The 18,859-nt window shown below is 38.0% G+C and overlaps 2 protein-coding genes across 10 annotated transcripts in view; both read right to left on the bottom strand.

The window, feature by feature from the left end:
• Positions 1 to 562: 562 nt before the first annotated feature.
• Positions 563 to 6,829, bottom strand: LOC724803 (neprilysin-4). 4 transcript variants are annotated; one of them, XM_001120705.5, is made up of 18 exons: positions 5,768 to 6,532; positions 5,055 to 5,143; positions 4,807 to 4,968; positions 4,659 to 4,742; positions 4,207 to 4,448; positions 3,917 to 4,141; positions 3,736 to 3,828; positions 3,511 to 3,652; positions 3,344 to 3,455; positions 2,445 to 2,535; positions 2,185 to 2,361; positions 2,008 to 2,108; positions 1,882 to 1,940; positions 1,748 to 1,799; positions 1,605 to 1,672; positions 1,404 to 1,543; positions 1,163 to 1,330; positions 563 to 1,043 (listed from the first exon to the last, which is right to left on the bottom strand). In XM_001120705.5, the coding sequence occupies exons 1-18, from the start codon at positions 5,785 to 5,787 to the stop codon at positions 861 to 863; spliced, it is 2,208 nt and encodes a 735-aa protein (XP_001120705.4). In that variant the 5' UTR covers positions 5,788 to 6,532; the 3' UTR covers positions 563 to 860. The 4 variants fall into 4 exon arrangements, with proteins under 4 accessions (XP_001120705.4, XP_016771389.1, XP_016771387.1 ...); XM_016915900.2 differs by lacking the exon at positions 5,768 to 6,532 and adding an exon at positions 6,752 to 6,829 and having other exon boundaries at positions 753 to 1,043; XM_016915898.2 differs by having other exon boundaries at positions 753 to 1,043; positions 4,207 to 4,418.
• A 36-nt stretch (positions 6,830 to 6,865) lies between these two features.
• Positions 6,866 to 18,859, bottom strand: part of 5-HT1 (serotonin receptor) — a 106,152-nt gene continuing 94,158 nt past the window's right edge. For 4 of the 6 annotated variants that reach the window (XM_006560049.3, XM_006560052.3, XM_006560054.3 and 1 more), the window contains 4 exons: positions 11,046 to 11,189; positions 10,161 to 10,316; positions 9,770 to 9,930; positions 6,866 to 9,459 (listed from right to left, as the gene is read on the bottom strand). In XM_006560049.3, the coding sequence (XP_006560112.1) occupies positions 8,967 to 9,459; positions 9,770 to 9,930; positions 10,161 to 10,316; positions 11,046 to 11,189 (954 nt within the window). In that variant the 3' untranslated portion in view covers positions 6,866 to 8,966. The remainder of the gene's footprint in view (positions 9,460 to 9,769; positions 9,931 to 10,160; positions 10,317 to 11,045; positions 11,190 to 18,859) is intronic. The other 2 variants (NM_001171108.1, XM_016915677.2) reach the window with 2 other exon arrangements.

The following is an 18,859-nucleotide window of genomic DNA, read 5'->3' as shown; positions in this document are numbered from 1 at the left end:
GAATTAATTTATGCATGAATTTTTATTGTTTTTGTATGCTTACCTTTATACTTACCTTTCTCATACTTATCTTTTTTATATTTTCCTTTTTAGCTCTTCTGAAATACTTCCGGAAATAATACTTTTTTGAGCACTTTATTTATTACTAATTAGAAAATATTATGTACTTACTTTTTATTAAGATAGGGTTTTCAATTGTTATATTATTAGGATAGGAAAAATAAAGGGGAAAAAAAAAGAATGAATCAGAAATGTATGTTCAATATATACGTTTATTAAACATTAATTTACATATAAAATGTACAATAATACATATTACATTCTCTAAAAAAATTTAACTTATAAACTTAACTTATAAACTAAAACTATAAAAATATTTATTAAATTATACATAACTCAGGTATGTAACATAAATTTTAATTACAATTTTTTAATTAAAATCTTTTTGTGTAAATCAAATAACAATCTTCTTATGTTAAATTTCTTTTCTTACGTTAAATTTCTATCTTCTGTTTTATTATATTTTTCGAATTACTTAATAAATCATTTTTATAACATAAATAATAGATTGTTATTTGATTTAATTAATAATAAAAAATATATAACATAAAAAAATATAATTTAACAAAGGAAATAAGAATAAATTATGTTATGTTGATGTGGGTCGCGCCGATGCCTTTGTTCTACTACGTTGATTTCGCGTCGCAAGGTATGGCGTGGTGATTCCATAGCGTTGCAGTGGCTTGAGAAGGGGGAGGGGGGTGAGGGAATCACACAGAATCGAAATAGGAATCACGTTCAATGACTCCACGCAAATATATAAGATGAATTCTTATATATATATTTGATAAATATTCCTATTATATTTTCCAAATGTTGCACTTTTTTTCACGATTCATAGGACTGCCAATGGGGCACGAAAATGCATTTGCAAAATCTTGATTGTTTGAAAGAGCGCCAATGGATCTTAATCGTGCGATACTGTGCACGTCTAATTTAGCTTCCGTTATTTCTGTTTCGGAATCTCTATTTTCACACCATAACTAAGGAAAAAAGAAAAAAAGAGAAGATAAATAAGATAAAATAAAAGTGAAATATTACAGTTATTAATATTATAGAAATCGATTTTATGGAAGAATTTTATTTTAATTCAAATACGTACATTTGCAGACGATAAGAAGAAAATTTGATCGTTGCTGAACATTTCTAATCCAGGCAATGCTGCTTCTGATTTCCTATTTATTCTTTCCCTTCTTTTATACGCTTTGTATGCAGTTCTCAATCCCATAGTGTCTGGCATATTTTCATCAAAAGTTTGATTGCCATAATTCTATTAGGTAATCAACGTGTCAATAATAATGTCCTTTAAAAATCTCTTATCGATGGAATGTATAAAATATTACTTTAATTTTTATGCCAGAAGATGTGCCATTCAAAGTATAATTATTATACTGATCGATAAAACATTGAGCGCTTTTATAATATTCGTTTGTCATTGTTTTTGGCCAATTTATCTTTTTTCCATGTTCATTGAAAAAACGTTCTGAAAAATATTTTCCATGTAATAAGATATTAAACAAAAAATTTAATGAAAAATTACTCACTTAATTCATCAAACGAATGATATAATTCATGAGCCAGTAAAAATCCAGTCAATGCATAGTTGATCGTACTGGAGAAGAAGTATTACAATTAAACGATTAATAATCGCATGAAATAGTAATTAATAATTTTAACAGATTTTTACTTTGGCTGATTCTTGCTGAAAAATGGTTTCTGTAGATTGGCCAGGGGTACCGCTATATAATTATAAAAATAAAAAAATCTTATATAGTTTAATCATATCATGTATATAAATTATAAAAATTGAACGATACTTACTGATCGAATTCGATTCGCTTAAGTAAAAAGCATTGATCGTCAAAGGATCAATAATCCACCTAGACAAAAAGAGAAAATGAGCATTTTGATTTAATCTTGATCATAATTGATCATTATGATATTTACGATTTTGCTAAATCTTTATATTTCAAAAGTCGTAATTCCTTTAATTTATAAAATTTTTGAAATCTCAAAGCATTTTCGAAATACGTCGGTCCCATCGTGAGCTGCAAGCAAAGAGAATTAAATCATAAATTTTCAAAATTTTTTAAAAATTTTCAACAATAAAAGAATCTGACATACATCGCCAAAATAATTTTCCACGATGGACGCGTTGTTGTACCAATCCGGATAACCAATATTCTTCTTTATGGATTTAATTTTTCTCAAAGCGAAACCTTTTATCTCCTCGCTCGCCCAATTCGATTCTTCTATATCCACTTTCATTTCCTCTTCTATATCATTCAACGCATTCATCGTCTAATTAATCAAAATTTAAAAATTTCATCTCATTCGATCTCTCTTCGTGCTTTCTTCACACATAAATCGCAAAGAAATTTTACCATATCTATCATATCGTTAGAAAAATATCTTCTCACAAATTCGTAAGCAATCACTTCCGTTATCTTTCCTTCCTTAATGCACAAATCCGACCTGCAAATAATTTTAAAACAATCACAGTTAATACAATCGCACTCGCGTCCAGCTAATTCAAATTAAATGACCGCCACGTGCTGCTACGTACACATTCGTACACGCCACAATCTAAATTGGATACGTATCCGTAATTCGTTCCATTCCCTATAGCTGCTTCAAATATACTGAAGAATCCTATTCCATTCGAATTGTGTTGACCTTTACACATTTAATATACGTCTAATACCACTTTTCATAGTTACTTCAAATAATTAAAAAATCCTATCACTCAAATTGTGTTGACCATTACGTATTTAATACACGTTTAATTTAAATTAAATATCTATTCATAATTTAAATTGGATACATATTCATAATTCGTTCCACTCTTTATAGCTGTTTTAAATATACTGAAGAATCTTATTCCTCTATTCATTCTAATTATATTGACCTTTACACTTCTAATACACTTCTAATACACGTCTAATTCAAATTATATTTAATGACATAATTTCACTTTTCATAGTTACTTCAAATAAAAATCCTATCATTCGAATTGTGTCGACCATTACGTATTTAATATACGTTTAATTAAAATTAAATATCTATCCATAATTTAAATTGAATATGTATCCATAATTCGTTCCATTCTTTATAGCTGTTTCAAATATACTGAAGAATCCTATCATTCGAACTGCACTGACTTTTCCCGAGTATTATTTGTGCTATGCGTGCTTTGAATTCTATTCGCTAACCGAAATTCGAAATTTCATTTCATTTGGATCATGATTTGATCCTAACATTGGACAAATTTTTTTTTACGAACCTAGATTCCTGCTCGTCTGGATCGCTTTCGACCATTTTGGCGTTCAATTCTCTCATTTCGTCGGTAGTCCTCGTGATCATCGACGAGACGAAGCTCCAATGAAGGAAATTTACTGTTCAAGATGCAAAATATGAAAAGACAAATTTAAAAAAAATAATTACCCTTACCTATAGTTCTGGTCGAAGTCTCGTCGAGTAGAGGAACTAAATTTTTGAAATAACCGGGAGAAGTTATTTTTACCAATGTATCGTTTGAAATATCGATACCCGTTTCTTTAAAAATATTAATTATTTTATCCGTCCAATTCACCTGTAACAAGTACTTTTTCTATTATTTAAAGATTGATAAAAATTTTTCGAAAGAAAGTTAAAAATAAAATTCAAATTACTCACCTTAGAATTTTCTGTACGTGGGTTTAAATGATCGTACCATCTTTGAAAATCTCCCACAGTCATATTTACATAATCGTCTACTAAACTACTTATCTAGATAAGACGACAATTTTATATAAAATTTGTGGAATATCTTAAAAAGAAAATTTGTAAAAAAAAAAAAAAAAGAAAGAAAAAAAACCTTTAATAGCTTCCATTCGAAACTAAATATATCCTCAATGTCTTCTTCCAGCTGAGATTTCGTTATATTAAATCCTCCAGCCTCGGATATCCTCGAAACTATTTTTGAAATCCAATCCCAATATTTTTCCGCCTTTCTGAAATCTTGTTTGTTAATCGTCTCAATCTCGGAGTCGAAATATTCTCGCAGCGTCCACGAATACAACGGCATATCAGGAACGTCCAACTGATTTTTTTTTCAACCGAATTTTAAATAATTCTAAGAGAATCGTTCGAAAATCGATTACTTACCATTACACTCTTCTCTTTAGAACCTTTACCGTATACAGTGACCCGGATATCGTGTAATAAATTCAATCCTCTTAAATGAGCGTAATAATCGTCTATATTCTGCCATTTCTGTCCACTCTCGTTCCACTCGTTTCGTTCCATTATCATCGGCCATCCACCAATTTTATCCAACGTCGACACTAATGGCTCCATACCTCGTTTGTTTGCATCCTCTAACAGCCATCGAAAACTTATTTTCGAACCTATCGAGAGTACTTAAGAGATACTCGGAAAATATGTATTCGTACGTTGAATCGAAAAATTTAGAGAAAAAAAACCATCAATAGATATTTTCCTATTTTTTCCCCCCTAAAATATTCATCGTTTCGACGTTCCTTTTAATCTCGAGTTAATTTTTCTCCTTTTTTCCTTAACACTCGACAATTATTTCGTTTAATGAATTTGATCAATACCTGTATCCATGCACGTTTTATACCACTGCTTCGCTACTTTTACGGAAGGAATTTCATCTCCTCGCAATTCCAACTTCAACATCTCTGGAAAATCGTTTTTTCTTCGTCTTCACTTCGGAAACGGAAGCTCGCCGAGTGAAAAACTTACCCTCGACTTTTCGTTTGTTCTCTTCATCGGAGGCGGCTCGCATTTGCCAGGAATTCTCATCAGGCGGAAGTGTATGTGTTCTCGGCCAATTGCCGCATGCATATTCATAAAAGTCCACGCACGGATCCATGGAGGCGTTCATGTTCGTTATTATCCTCCTACCTGTTGTAATATCGAGTAAAAAAACGAGAAGAAATTTTCTTAAAACATTTCCATTCGCGCCGAGTTTTCAAAATTGAAAACTTTACCAAAGTCTTTGCATTCCCTCGTCGAACAGATTAATAAGTCGTGCCTAATATCGATCGCTCTGGCATCGATGAAAATTATCAAAGAAAATCTATGTAATAAACGAAATAATAATATTCAAACTTTATAATCGTCGTGCAACGTTAAATTATTGCAGATGGAACGATCGAATCCTTGATAAAATTATCGATGTTTGTTATTTCATTGAGAATAATATTGATTAAAGGTTGATTCAATTAATCAAATATATTCTATCTGTTAAAATTGCAATTGATTAAAATTAAATTAATTACAAAGATTGAAATTGGAATTATAATTAAAATTGATTGTTATTAATTATACCTCCACACACACATTTTTAATATTTATTATATATATATTCGTCAATTTAAATTTTAACATCAATAGACGGGATAGATCGTTTCCAATCTATTTTATCTATTTCGTTTCGAAATTAATAAAAGAAACGACTCAACTCGAATTGAATTTCCTTTCATTATTTTATTTTATTTTTTTTTATAATAAAATGATAAAATACCATTCGATATTGCTTAGCTTTTAAATTGATGCTCAACAAAGTATTATTTAACACGATGATATTTAATTATTTAATTATTTACGTATATCTGTAAAATCGATCATTTCATATGCAACAATTTTAATTTTAATAAAAATGCGGAGATAAAAAGGAAAGAGAATTGAAACAACCACGTACAACCAAATCTTCAGCACCATCGTTCTCTCGAAACTGTACCGCTTCGTGCTCGAAGTGAAACTGATTATCGAGCACGAATTTCGAGAACGAAACAAATATACTTTGGAGAACCGAATAACCGATAATAATTTTGTAACACGGAGGCGGTACGCGATATCGTTGTTAATAGCTCATTCGAATCATGTTCACACGGGTATTTATATCAGTTTACACGAGGCATTTATCATACGCTAATTGTAAATTAATCTCGATGCTATTTCTATCCATCGCATTTACATTATCAAATCATAAACGCGAATCGATTTTATCTCCCCATCTATAAATATCCCCATTCAAAAAGATTCGAACGAGTGTATTTTATTTAATTTCAAGCGTTTTAAAACGAGGTATCCTCGATTGTCAATATCGTGAATTGTTGATTAGGGAATAATCAAATTCGATATTTCGGTATTTCCTGACCGTTGACTCGAACGTTTCTGCAGATACCGAGTAATGTTTCATTCAGGCAGTTTGGTGGACGGTGACATCGTTGCATCGTTGCGCAAAATAATAAAGACATATCGTCCAATTACGTGGCAACACTCGTGTACAATGTATGTGTATATCATACCAAACGATGTCGCTCTAATAATTAACGTCGATGTTCGACGTAGAATTTAACAACGTAAGCAATTTTGTCAAAGAATTTTCGTTCGTTATAAATTTCTCGCGTTTTCGAGAACACGAGACGAGAAACCGATAACGGAAAGAAGCGAAAAATATTTATATCCCAGTCTTCTTTGAAAGAAAATAAATTGATAAACAGTTTAAAAGAGGGAGGGGAAAAAAAAATAAAAATAAAATAAAAGAAAGAGGGCGGATAAAATGATGGGAGGCAAAGCACAGAATATCAAGTTGACGTCAACCGAGCGACTCGGCCAACCGTTTTGAAACTGTTGCATTTATTTACATCAGTGATTGCAAAGAAATAAATATTATACATACGAAGCATCGTTGTAAACGTTCCAGCTTTCCTTGCCTCTCGTATTTTTCCTCCTTTTTTTAATTTGCCATCTTCCTTCTTTTTTTCTTTTTCTGATACTCGTACGTGCTATTCGCTTTTTTTTTTACTTTACTTTCGAACACCGTATATAATCTTCGTCTCGTTTTAATTTTAAAGATCGCATAATCGAAAAAAAAGGGCGCGATCAGAAGCCGATAATCGAATCTCCGGATAACTCTGCACTCTGATTGCGATTTATTAATTACACGTTCCCTTCTTTCCCTTTTCTTTCGTTTCGATCTCTTTGTCCCTGTCAAACAATAATCCTCGAAACTCGCTAAAGTGTGGATAAAGTATCCAATGTTTCGTACATAAGGTAAGGCGTTATTGAACGATCGTTATCGATACGATCTTTACGCGACGCGTGTGAGAGAAGAAAATTTAAAAAATTTCAAAGAATTGAAAAGAAAGAAAGAAAGCTTCGAAGCGAATTTCTTTGTAACCAAAGGATATTCGATAATTGGAAAAGTTTCAAAGAAGGGAAGAGGAATTCGACGGATGAAAGTATTCAACAAAGAATGAGAAAAAGTGAAACAAAGAGTGGTTCGTACGATCCCGTTTAACGAATCCCACCACGATCGTGATGGAATCGTGAAAAAAAGATCGTTTCCAGAGATTGTAATTCGAAGATGAATACGAACTCGTGAGCAAATCATGACACGTGAAGCGCAAAGATCTCGTTCACCTTCTACTCGAGAACAACGATGCGAACTAGCTGGCGCAAGCTGGTTCGGCCTGGCCGCCCCGTTTTATTACCGATCTCGCATTCGGTAGTTCGGAGGGGGGGGGGGAAGGGGGCGAGGGATATCTTTTTTTAGAAATCCCATTTGTATTTACAATGGAAGCGACGTTAACGCGTCGCCGTCACACGCGAGAATTCGATGGAAACATCGGTGGTACGGAAACTACGATACCTTTTTTTCACTTTTTTTTTTGTTTCTTTTTCTTTTTCTTTTCCCTTTTCTTTTCTTTTCGGCCCAAGAGAGATCGACGAACTATTATTATTTATTCTTTTGGCCGCCGATGATATCTAACACTCTATCCTTATTTAAATCGTTTAAGTGAGAATCGCGGAACGATTTCGTGAGCAGCAAATATACGAAATAAATGAGCGTCTATACAATCTGCACGCCACGTTTTCATCGCGCGTAGATATTGGGGTAACAGCAACCGGTTTCGACCAATCGGCACGAGCAATCGGGGAAAAAAATTACGCTCGATCTCTAATTTCATCTCTTTCTCCTCTCGATCCGTGCCTCGACAACGAACGCACGGATCGAGACGAGAAAGACGAGTCACAAATCTGTCGCTTAAATCATGATCGCCGAACGATCTCACGAGTGGATTTTATAAAACACGATATAAATTGAACAAAGAACATCGTTCTCGTATCTCGCGAGTATATCAACCTCCGCTCCTCTTGCAAAGACAATCGAAATCTTATGTAATACGTAATCTAAAATAATCTATCGAAACGGAGGTGGATCAAACTGGATCATTTGGCAATCCATCATCTCGAGATTTCTCCAGGAGGATCGATCTCTTTCTCCCCCTTTTTCTTTCCCCCTCTTTTGATCGTTCGAGAGACCGTGGCGCTCGTCTCTTCCTCTCCTCGTGATTTTCGTCAACCAACCAAAAACCCTTAATAATAGATAAAAGAGCGTTTTTTTTCTTCTTTTTTTTTTATTTTATTTTTTTTTTAATAGACGTATCGGAAAATGCGGAGCTATTTCGAGCAGAGAGTTTCTCTCGCGTTATGATTAAGATGCAGCGTTATCCCGGATACCGTCGCTTCGATGGAAACAATCGCGCAATCGTTGTCGGATCATCCGTCCATCTTTTTCGAAAAATCGTGCGAAACTTTCCGGATCGAACGGCGAAACTTATATCCGGATCCGCTCGTTGAACCTGTTCATTTCCAGCGGAAAGTTTCCGAAGGAGGGGAGGGGACGGGGGTGGGAAACTATCTATGGGCTCTCTCTAAGGGTTTTCTCGCCTAAGTATCGCGATATCCGAAACGCTACCTAAAAAAGGAGAGAGGAAGGAGTTAGAATATTGAACCGTCTTATTATGTACACGCACGCATATCCCGTCTCTCTCTCTCTCTCTCTCTCTCTCTCAGTTCATACGCGACAGGCGCGAGATTTAAATCCACTGTCAGCGAATTATCCTGGAACCACCGCAAAGCATCCTCTTGAAGGCTTGCCTGAACTCTGGTGAGAATACAGTGTATATCACAGGGTTCAGGGTGCTGTTGAAATAGCCCAGCCACAGGAAGACGCTTGCTATGAGCTCAGGTGGCTCGCAGGCCTGGCAAGTGGCGCGGAGCAACGCAACAACGAAGAAAGGCAACCAACACGCGACGAACGCCCCGGTGATTATCGCCAGCGTTTTCGCGGCTTTCTTCTCGCGCTTCGACTCGATAGTGTCGCGCGTCCTTTTGCTCGACGAGTGGGTCGAGTGGCTGCTCGAAGGATTCGTCACTGTCGTGGTGGTGGTGGTGGTCGTGGTCGTCGAGACGGTCGACGGGGTGACCGTGGTCGATTGGGTCGCGTTCGCCCCGTTGTAAGACGACGATTTCTCAGGCGAGATCGACGAATGATCCGGCGTGGATCTCGTTATCGTGAACGCTGTCGATTCCTCCCTCGGTCTGCAAAATGTTGTAACCAATTGTTAACGCAAATGTTAATTATTCGGGGAAAAATCCGCTTTTTCAACGAGCGTGGAAATTGTTCAACGAATGAGATTTTGAAACTCACGATGATTATTTTTAACGAGTATTTTATACGAGATACGCGTATACAAGGGAGCGAGTAATTAATCCGGAGCGAGAGGGTACGACAACCAGCGTTGGAAATTATGAATAGAGGGGACGAGGGCGAAGGGAGGGATAAGTTAAGGAATTTAACGAGTCTCGCAACCGTGTATCTATTCAGAGTCATGTGGGAGGAAAGCGGAACCTTTTTGTGACGTATCTAAGGATGCCTCTTCTTTCACGAGCTGGCTGCACAATGGTTCCCGGCCTCCTTCTGATCCGCTTCCGCGCCGCTTGAAATATCCTCCAGTACAGGAATAGAATAACCAACAGGGGTAGATAGAATGTCGCGCAAGTGGCGAAGATCTGCAAAGTATTTTAAGAAATTCTTTATTCTTAAATCTCATCGAAATGCCTATGCTTCCTTTTCTTTTTTTAAATTATCATTATTCGCGTTTTCCATTCTATCGATTCATTTATCGAAAAAGAAAGAAGAAGAAAAAAAAAAGAATCGATTCGATCGAAAGAACGGGATGCAATTTCTCGAAATAACTCGAAAGGAAGATTTTTGTGATTTATGAAGAAGAAGCGGGTACCTGGTATGCGGGATCCTGCGACACCAGACAAGTCCCGTCCGCTATACGATCCAAATAATCAGGATCCTTCCATCCGAGTTGGGGCGCCAACGAGATTCCTAAGGACACCACCCAGACGGCGACGATCAACATACCAATCCGTCGTGGATTCCTCGCCTGGAAGTAAAGAAATTCTTTCACCGGTTATCACATATCGAGAATTGGCGAGCCTCCATACCGTCCGGATTCTTCCTTCCACACCGGAATATTTTTATAACATCTTGCCCGGGATAATATCCGGGCAAGATCGGGGTCGGCATGTCGAACTCTACGTTTCAAGATTGAAATAACTCGATCCCATCGCGGATAATCAGGTGACCGTGTTGCGACATTATTATCGAGATTCTAAGCCTAGGATTTCGTGCAACCCGTACATGCGGGTATCTGTACCAGGTGTCATAGGATTTAGGTTCGATTAGTTATTGGCCATCGTCGATAAGACTAGATTAATTACCGGATACGTATCGCGAGTCTCGAAATCTCGATAAATTATATTTCTCTCGTGGATACACTTTATCGACGTATTTACGTATATTAAGGGAAAATTTGGCAAAGAGATCTCGATCGAATCTACAATTTTGTCCAAGAAACGAAGCGCGTTCTTGACTCACGATACGAATTCTCTCGGAGGAGGAGGAGAAATGAAACGAACAATTCCACGCGATTTTTTTTATCAATTGCATCCCTGTCGTACAAAGATGCCTCGGAATAGTATATCCAGGATCGATATGCGACCTATCTAATCTATCTGATCTCTTCCTCTTCTCCTGTCATCCCTTCGAGTACGTAAGTTTGTCACTCGTTGCCATTCTCGTCTATCTACCGACCGCGACAGTGTTAATTAACCTGTATATAATTGAGATCGGTGACTGCCCAATATCTGTCGACCGCGATAGCCACCAGATGCAATATCGAGGCAGTGCAGCAGAGAACGTCGCTGCTGGTCCACATGTCGCAAAGCTCGGGCCCGAGCGACCATTCCGAGTTTATCTGTAATAATAACAGAATTATCTGTTAGAGGGTGTGTGCATCGCTCTATGGGATGTCATCTTCCCGATGTCGTTCGATCCACGGCCACGTCTGGATCCTAAAACTTTCGAGTGGATTTGCTAACTTTTATTTGGACAACGTTGCCTCGTACGTGCCATCGTAAAATCTTTTATAGTAAATTTTTAACATCTGGCGCGGATGAAATAGTAGTACGATAGTAAGAGATTTACGATGGACGTCAAATTTTTCGAGTTTCGTATAGTCGAGTCGTGTATACGGCACACGTATTACGCGCGCGATTGTTCATGACCGAATAAAAATTTATTCTGCAAATATATATATATATGGAATGAAGAATCGATCGTTTCCTTCTTACAGCCGCGACAGAGAAATTTTTTTCATCGGCATTGCTCACCAGTTGTCAGCTGTTTCGCGTGCAATTTCTCGTTTCTTGAATATTATTCGAAACGGGGATAAAGTCGTTAGCGGAAACGTCATTCCAGTTTCGCCGAGCATCATTCCGCTGTATTTGATGGGAAAGTCTAATTACAACGTTTCCTATAGGAGAAAATATGGTAATGAAAACAGAGAAACGAAGGGATCTCACGGCCTGAAATTGTAATATCAGCTTCTACTAGACGGGAACTATAGTAATAACAGACGACATAATGAAAATTGCTGTAGTGGTGGACTCTCCACGCTAGAAATTCCCGCTAACTATCGCGAAACTCGAAGCAGCGGCTGGGTGCTGGTATCGTGCCTTCAACGGGATCCTGTCGACATGGAAATTCTCGTGCTCCTCTCTGTGACAAGCGCAAACTACACACCATACTCATTTCCAATTTGCCACACGTGCAGACAGTGAAACTGTCAATGTAAATAACACACGCGTCTCGTTACAAACACGCTAACTTTTCTAAATTCCATTCTACGCCATTCTATCTTTTCGCTCTGTAAAACGTTACGAGACACGCGTATAAATGCGTAAATTTCTTCGCCGCGCTGCTCGCTGTGTAAAAAAAAAAAAAAAAAGGTAGGAAAAAGCGCGAAAACATCGATATTGATAGAATTTACGGGCTCGATTGTCGTTATATATAACTTTTAATTGAAAAAAATTCCCACTAATACTCGACCACGCGTATTAGTACGTTTATCTCAAGTACTTAAATACGTTCGTTATTACGGGAACATATTCAACGATGATGTCAAGCGTACATTTTTAATCTCTTGCATATTTATTACATTTGTCGGTACAATGCAAATGTAAAAACGTAAGATTAAATAAATTTAAACTCGCACTTTGTACTTCTTATCACGACAACAATGACTTTTGATAAATTTTTCTATATAAAAATTCGTGAAAAGAAGCTAAAAATTTTATCATCGTTGAAACCGATTCAGAAAATTAGAGATAATTGTTTTCATTTTCGCTATCTCGAAAATATGAATTTGAAATGTTTAACGCAGAGATTTATGTACCTATAAGCCTCGAGTTTATATTTTTTTTTCCCTCCCAGAAATCGTGCGTTGCGTTCTTCCAGGAATCGCATTTGTTTCGTCTGGAGTTTGAGGCAGGTCAGTGAGACGAGGCGCGAGCGAGAGATCCGAATGAGATCCGACAAGATTGGAGATAGTTCAACGATTAAAAATTACTTTCTTTGCATATTTCGGGAACGAATACTCGTATCGAGATAAATCGGAAAGCGTTTCAAAGATTCCACGCTGCTGCAACGATCGTTGATTATTATTTTCGAAGCTGTAAGCGGTTCAAAATTTCCCCAGTTTTAATAGGATTTAAAGCAAGTTCCAAGGTAAATTACACGACAGATATGTTTACCTTTAGAAAAATATTACTTATAATGATCTTACTAACAACGTATTAAGTTGATTCTAAGTTGATTTAAAAGTTATCGAGCAAGTTTCTCGCTCCAAGACTAACTTTATTTAATTGATCTTGTTCGGGACTATTTATCTTAATTAATTTGGAAAGAATTTTATTTAAGTTCCGATTGTTTGTTCCCGCCGATTCTAAGTTTGCGATATACATAAAAAGAAAAAGAAAAAAAAAGAAAAGTCGGAAGGTCGAAGTATAAGTTTTGCCACTCGGCTTTATAAGGTAACGAGAATCGTAAAATTTCAGCATCGACTGACGAGCTTACTCCATCATTCATTTCTTTGACGTTTCATGAAAGTTCGATCGCAACGTGTGCCCGGAATTCCTCGAGAACACGTTCGGATGTAGGAAGAAGAAGAAGACACATATGGTCTTGTGGAGGCGCACAAGTTATAAGTTGCGCGAGAACGAGAAATGAGAACGTTAATGGAAAGAGAAGCAGCTAACTTTATAAAGGATCCTTTTACGTTGGAAAAAAAGGAGAGAGGTCGGTCTTTCCTTTGCCGATTTTCTATTCTTCTTCCGTTGTATCTCTCGCGTGTATAATGGGCGAACAAAAATTTGTCGTCGCCTCCTCGTTTCCTTATTTCTTCCCCTCATGAAACTTTCCATGTTAAAGGGATCACGTAGTTAATTAAACGTAAATGAAACTCTACGCGTTAACTCGTACGTGAAAAACCAGCATAAAATTTATCTTAATTCATCATACTTAATAGAAAGAAGAAAGAAGATTATTTCTTGATGGGTGTATATTCAACGCGGGACAATTTTTATAATTTCCTCAAGCGTGTGTGAAAATTTAATTCAGAAAAGGGAATGGCTACAAAGCTATTATTCAAATCCTATAATTTTTCATCGATGGAGTCTCATTGTCTTTTTCTTCCTTTTTTTTTTTTTTTTTTTGATACCGATGATAGTATCGAGAAACTGGTTCATTAAAAGTATCTGGATAGTTAATTAAAAATGCCGAACTGTGTATGTGTACGCGTTTCGACGTAATTCCCCCACCAGATATAAATCCGTCCGTTAAAAAGTTTATTGTGCAAAAATGCAGGGATAGAAGGTATTTTATTAACGTCGATATAATAATGCGAGTAAAAAAAAATAGTATAAAAATGACGATTTGGATCCAGCAAATTTGGAAAGTTGGCGAGGGCAAAAGGTTTCTAATTCAAAGCTGTCCAAATCTTAAATCACGAGGATAAAAAGAAAGAAGAAAAAGAAAAGATGGACCAAGATGGTCTACCAGCGACGATTGATTTAAAACGTTGTCCCATTTCTCGGGTCCTTGAGGAGCGCTCAGCGGCGCTTACCGAGCGTGATTCTAAATAAAACTTCTTCTACTTTTGTCAAACTTGCAGGAGACAGTTCCCCGCCCGATTTGATAAAGTCGGCACTTTTTCCATCCCCTTACAACACGCTTACGTAACGTGAACGAGGCCACTACTCTCTCTCTCTCTTTCTCTCTCTAATTTCCATTCAATTTGGCTCGCCGCTTAAACACCGCTTCGAAACACACGTTTGCAATCGTTCAATGGTGGCGATTACGTAATCCGACCGTGCATCGCAACGTTTCGTTCCGTTTGATCGGTTAACTAAACGTATGTAAAAAAAAAGCAAAAAAAAAAAAAAAACAGAAAAAAAGGAAAAAATAGCACACACGCTTCATCCGGATATACAGAAATATCTTCGGATGACAAGTCGAGTCACAGATCGTATTTGTCAGGAAGTGGGGATTTGTCGAGAGATGTCCCGAGCACGGGTATCGATAAAGGATTTCCCATGGCGACAGAATTCAATTCCCACGATGAACGTCCTCCCTCCCCCTCTCTTTCTCCCTCTCCCCCCTTTTTTCCTTTTTCTTTTTTTTTCTTTTTTTCCTTTTTTTCCTTTTTTTTTTGTCCAGCTTTCCATTACACGATGGAAGCAACTCGATCGAACGAACATCCGTGAACGTAATCGCAACACCGTGCGATCGGGCGCCAATGTGTTGAACACGGGCTATCTGAATACCAAGAGGCTGGGCACATCGAGCGGATGGTAGACGGGTTGGAAAGCGTTTGTTCGAGTACAATAGAATCTCCGGCTCCTGGGTGGGTGCCGCAACGGCCTCGTAAATCATCCGCTCGTGTCAGTGCGCAACATATTCGTAAGGAGATTAGAATCGATACACACGGGGTGGTATCGGGGATTCCAGCGGACCGATCCAGCGGCTAAACCTCCCAATTTTTTTCCATTTCGAGTCACGGTGCGCGGTGAGTTTCTCTAATTGGCCGAGCGGATTTATCATCTCGGTTAAATTCGATAAAATACGCGAAAGCGAAGAGTTGATCGATCAATCGTCGCGATATCCGCTTCTTTTCCAATCGATCTTGAAATTTGGAAAATCTAGTTGATATCATCTTTTTGAAAGTTGAATTATGGAATTTTTATGTACATATTAAAACGAAGATTTTTATCCATTGATCGATCGTTGGTTGATCATTTAAAAAAAAATAGATAAAAAGGTCTCATTCGTTTCTTTTTAATAATATATGTATGTGTATGTGTGTGTGTGTGTATGATAGATTACATTCATAAATTGAGCTCGAATCTGATTGAAACGCGTTACCAATTTATTTGGCCAACCTTTCTAAATCGAACGATAGCGCGGCAATCAAAGGCGGATCGATTCCAATCGAGATAGGAAAATTAATGCCCGGATCCCACGCAACAAGTGCCGAAACAGTAGTGAAGTCTGGCGCAAAATGAAGCGTTCAAACTTGAAAACGGGTCAAGTCTCCAACTTGGCCGATGCCGATTCTCCTTCTTTAAACAAATATCACTTGGGGAGAAGTTTCTCGGTCGGGCCAATTTCAGGAATATTACTTCGCCGGTGGCCGAATCGCTGCTGGCTCGATGGGATAAATAGTCGAATCCAACGAGTCGCTCTCTTAAAATTCTCCGACAATTATAAGTTGGGAATAGAGTTAATAACAATTTCTCTGGATTTGCTCGAGCGCTGGCAATTACTTCCTCCGCGCCGTTCATCGATCTCCAACGAATATTCTAGAATATTTCGCGAGGGGGGGGGAAGTGAATCCTAATGAATTAGGAAACGATAAATCGGAGGATTTCGAGTGGAAGGAGTCGAATTTTAACTCGGGATAATTAACAACGAGCCGTGGTCGAAGGAAGGTGTTCGAAAGAAGGTCTCGAACATTAAACGTTAAAGTAGATTCAACTCAATTTCCACTTACGTTCGGGACCCCGGTTATCTCGGATAAACGCGGGTAATCGGGCAAGATTCGTTCGAATCGAAAGCTGGTTGTGGTTAAACGAGACGACCGACCACGGGATGAGAACAACTTTTAACACACACGGTACTAGAAGAGCTACCAAGTTACCAAGGAAAGTGGTAATCGAGGTAGGAAATTAATGGTACCTCGAAAAGGACCGTATTTAATTCACGTGAGAAGATTTCTTTCCTCGACGAAATATCCTCCTCGACTCCGTGAAAAATTCAACTACACTTTTCTTGCAGAAAAACAAACCTTTGTCCACCATTTCTCTATTTTTTTAACAACCATTCTTCTCATATCCTCACACCCGTTCTCTCGAACCCGCGATTAAACACTCTCTATCTTCCCTTCGAAACAAGAATTATTTAGAGGGAGAAGGAATTCGTGTATTTTTCTTCTTCTTTTCTTTTTCTTTTTTGGAAAGAATTCTATTCCCAACGAAGGAGTAACTTTTGCCGATTAACACCCTCCCTTCAATGCCTCGACGAAAAATTTCACGCGTGCGAAATCGAAGCGAGGTCGGTTCGAAGAATCCCCATGGATGGATAGCTTTCGAGGAAGAAAGAGGGACGAGAAGGATTGATGAGAGAAGGGAAAGGAGAAAGACGCACGCCTGCTTAAAAGTCCATTCATGGTATTGGAATCCAGCTTGGAAAGCCAATCGACTTTTGTCTTCGACTCTCTCTTCGCCATCCTCCACTTCCGCCAATACTCCCTTCTACAATTTGCCCCTTCGACAATTTGTTTCGTCGAGAATTCGCCCTCTATCGGATCTCTATCTCTATGTTCCACGAATAATCGTTTACTTATTAGACGGAGTAGCCTTGCGAAGGTTTTCGTCGAAATTTCCACGGAGGGGAGATATCGTTTTAACCGATATCGATATCGCCCCCTTCTCCTCTCCTATCTCGAGAAACATTTGGAAAACGAGCATGAAAATAATTGAGAGGAAGACGATCCACGGAGATGGAATGGGACGGGGGGTGTATTCGGGTGAAGTGGGACGCGGGTGAACAATAACGAACGGATACACAAGCGTGGCCGAGATAGGGATAATGCTATGGAAGGAAACTGCATCCTTTTTATCATGCGCATTCGGCGATTCTTTCGAGTGAAAAAAGCCCCAAGTAGCAGAATGCATTTAGGGCACGTTTAACAAAAACGTTTCCCTTTTGAAACGAAGCGAAAATTTTTTCGCGCTCTAGACAGAAATAGAGAATAAAACCATTCTCCTCCCTCTCTCTCTCTCTCATTCTATCTCTGAAAAGGTGAAAAAGACACGTATAATTTGAATCGAAGAAGCGCCTCTTCCTCCCTTTTTTTTTTATTATCATTATTATTATCGATCGTCAAAAAGGTGGTAAAAGGGTGAAGAAAAGTCGTATCTCCCTCGTTCCAACCCTTGATTTGCCCTTTCACTCGGCCATCTCCCCTAACCTCCTCTGTAACGATGTTTGAAACGCATTGAACCTAGAATCTAGTATAAATTACCAACCATACCCGGTGAGCAAATAATTTCTCTGATAAAGCTTCACAGACTCGTCGCAGTAATCGTCGTCGGGGTTACAAAGTGTGAGGAAAGGATTCAATAAATAGAGAGAGTGTCGCGGTAAACACTTCTGTTTAAGCTTTATTTTATCGCGAGCTTCGTTTGCCCTTTCGGATTTTTCCCTCGCTTCAACACGCGCAATCAGCCGCAATACGCCCTCTGAAACGAGTTTCTTCGAACTTCGATCAATAATCTTCCATTTCCGATAAGAGAAACCGATAAAAGGCTTCCCTCGTCCATCACACGTGAAATATCTTTGAAAATTCGATCGGTTTTTTTCTTGGATCGTTTCGGATAACGGGGTCTCCGTGAAAATAAAATAAACGACTCGATTCGATGATTAGACATTTCGAAGTTGCGGTGGACAGTTTTCTTCGGAAATTCGGCAACGAATGTTGAAATCGAATTTTCCTGGAGAAAATATTCCCCTGGGGAAACACGATCCCTTGTTAACACGAATCTGAGCGATTTTCCCAATTTTTTTCGAGAAAAGAAATCTCCGTTCCTTCGAGAAATGATTATTCAACTTCATAATCCTCAGCTTCGTTTAGATAATACTAAAAAAATTTTATCGAGAGTATCATCGATTTTGAAAAAAAAAAAGAAATTCAGTCACGTCCGAGCAATTTCTATCTTCTAGTTTCTCGCTCGTTGCATCGAGACAAACGGATTTCGTAGAGGCGAGCGAGAACCGAAACGGGAGAACGGTTCAAACGTATCGTTGAAAAACGTCGTGAGAAGAGTGGAGGAAGAAAGGGGGCGAGGCGACGAAGCGGAAGGATGCCAAGCAATTGGACGAGGGAGCTTTCAATAACCGGGGTGTTCCGAGACGAGAAGTTGCATCGGGAACGGAAAACGGGGGTAGATAAAGGGTTGGCCGGTTGAAAAATAACGCAAGTGGAGAGAGGCAATGGCCGCATCTCTCGTGTTTCTTCTGAGAGGAATA

This window comes from Apis mellifera, linkage group LG13, assembly GCF_003254395.2.
Source record: "Apis mellifera strain DH4 linkage group LG13, Amel_HAv3.1, whole genome shotgun sequence".
NCBI lineage: Eukaryota > Metazoa > Arthropoda > Insecta > Hymenoptera > Apidae > Apis > Apis mellifera.
The sequence above is the reverse complement of the archived record's forward strand: the minus strand, read 5'-3'. Positions and strand labels throughout refer to the sequence as shown.

What these genes read in the sequence shown, in the direction of transcription:
- LOC724803 (XM_001120705.5), bottom strand. Translation starts at nt 5,787, where the DNA reads ATGGTGCTGAAGATTTGGTT. An exon ending in TTCAGCAAGAATCAGCCAAA is followed by an intron (nt 1,673 to 1,747) that starts GTAAAAATCTGT and finishes CTTCTTCTCCAG; the next exon opens with TACGATCAACTATGCATTGA. An exon ending in CTTCTGGCATAAAAATTAAA is followed by an intron (nt 1,331 to 1,403) that starts GTAATATTTTAT and finishes ATTACCTAATAG; the next exon opens with AATTATGGCAATCAAACTTT.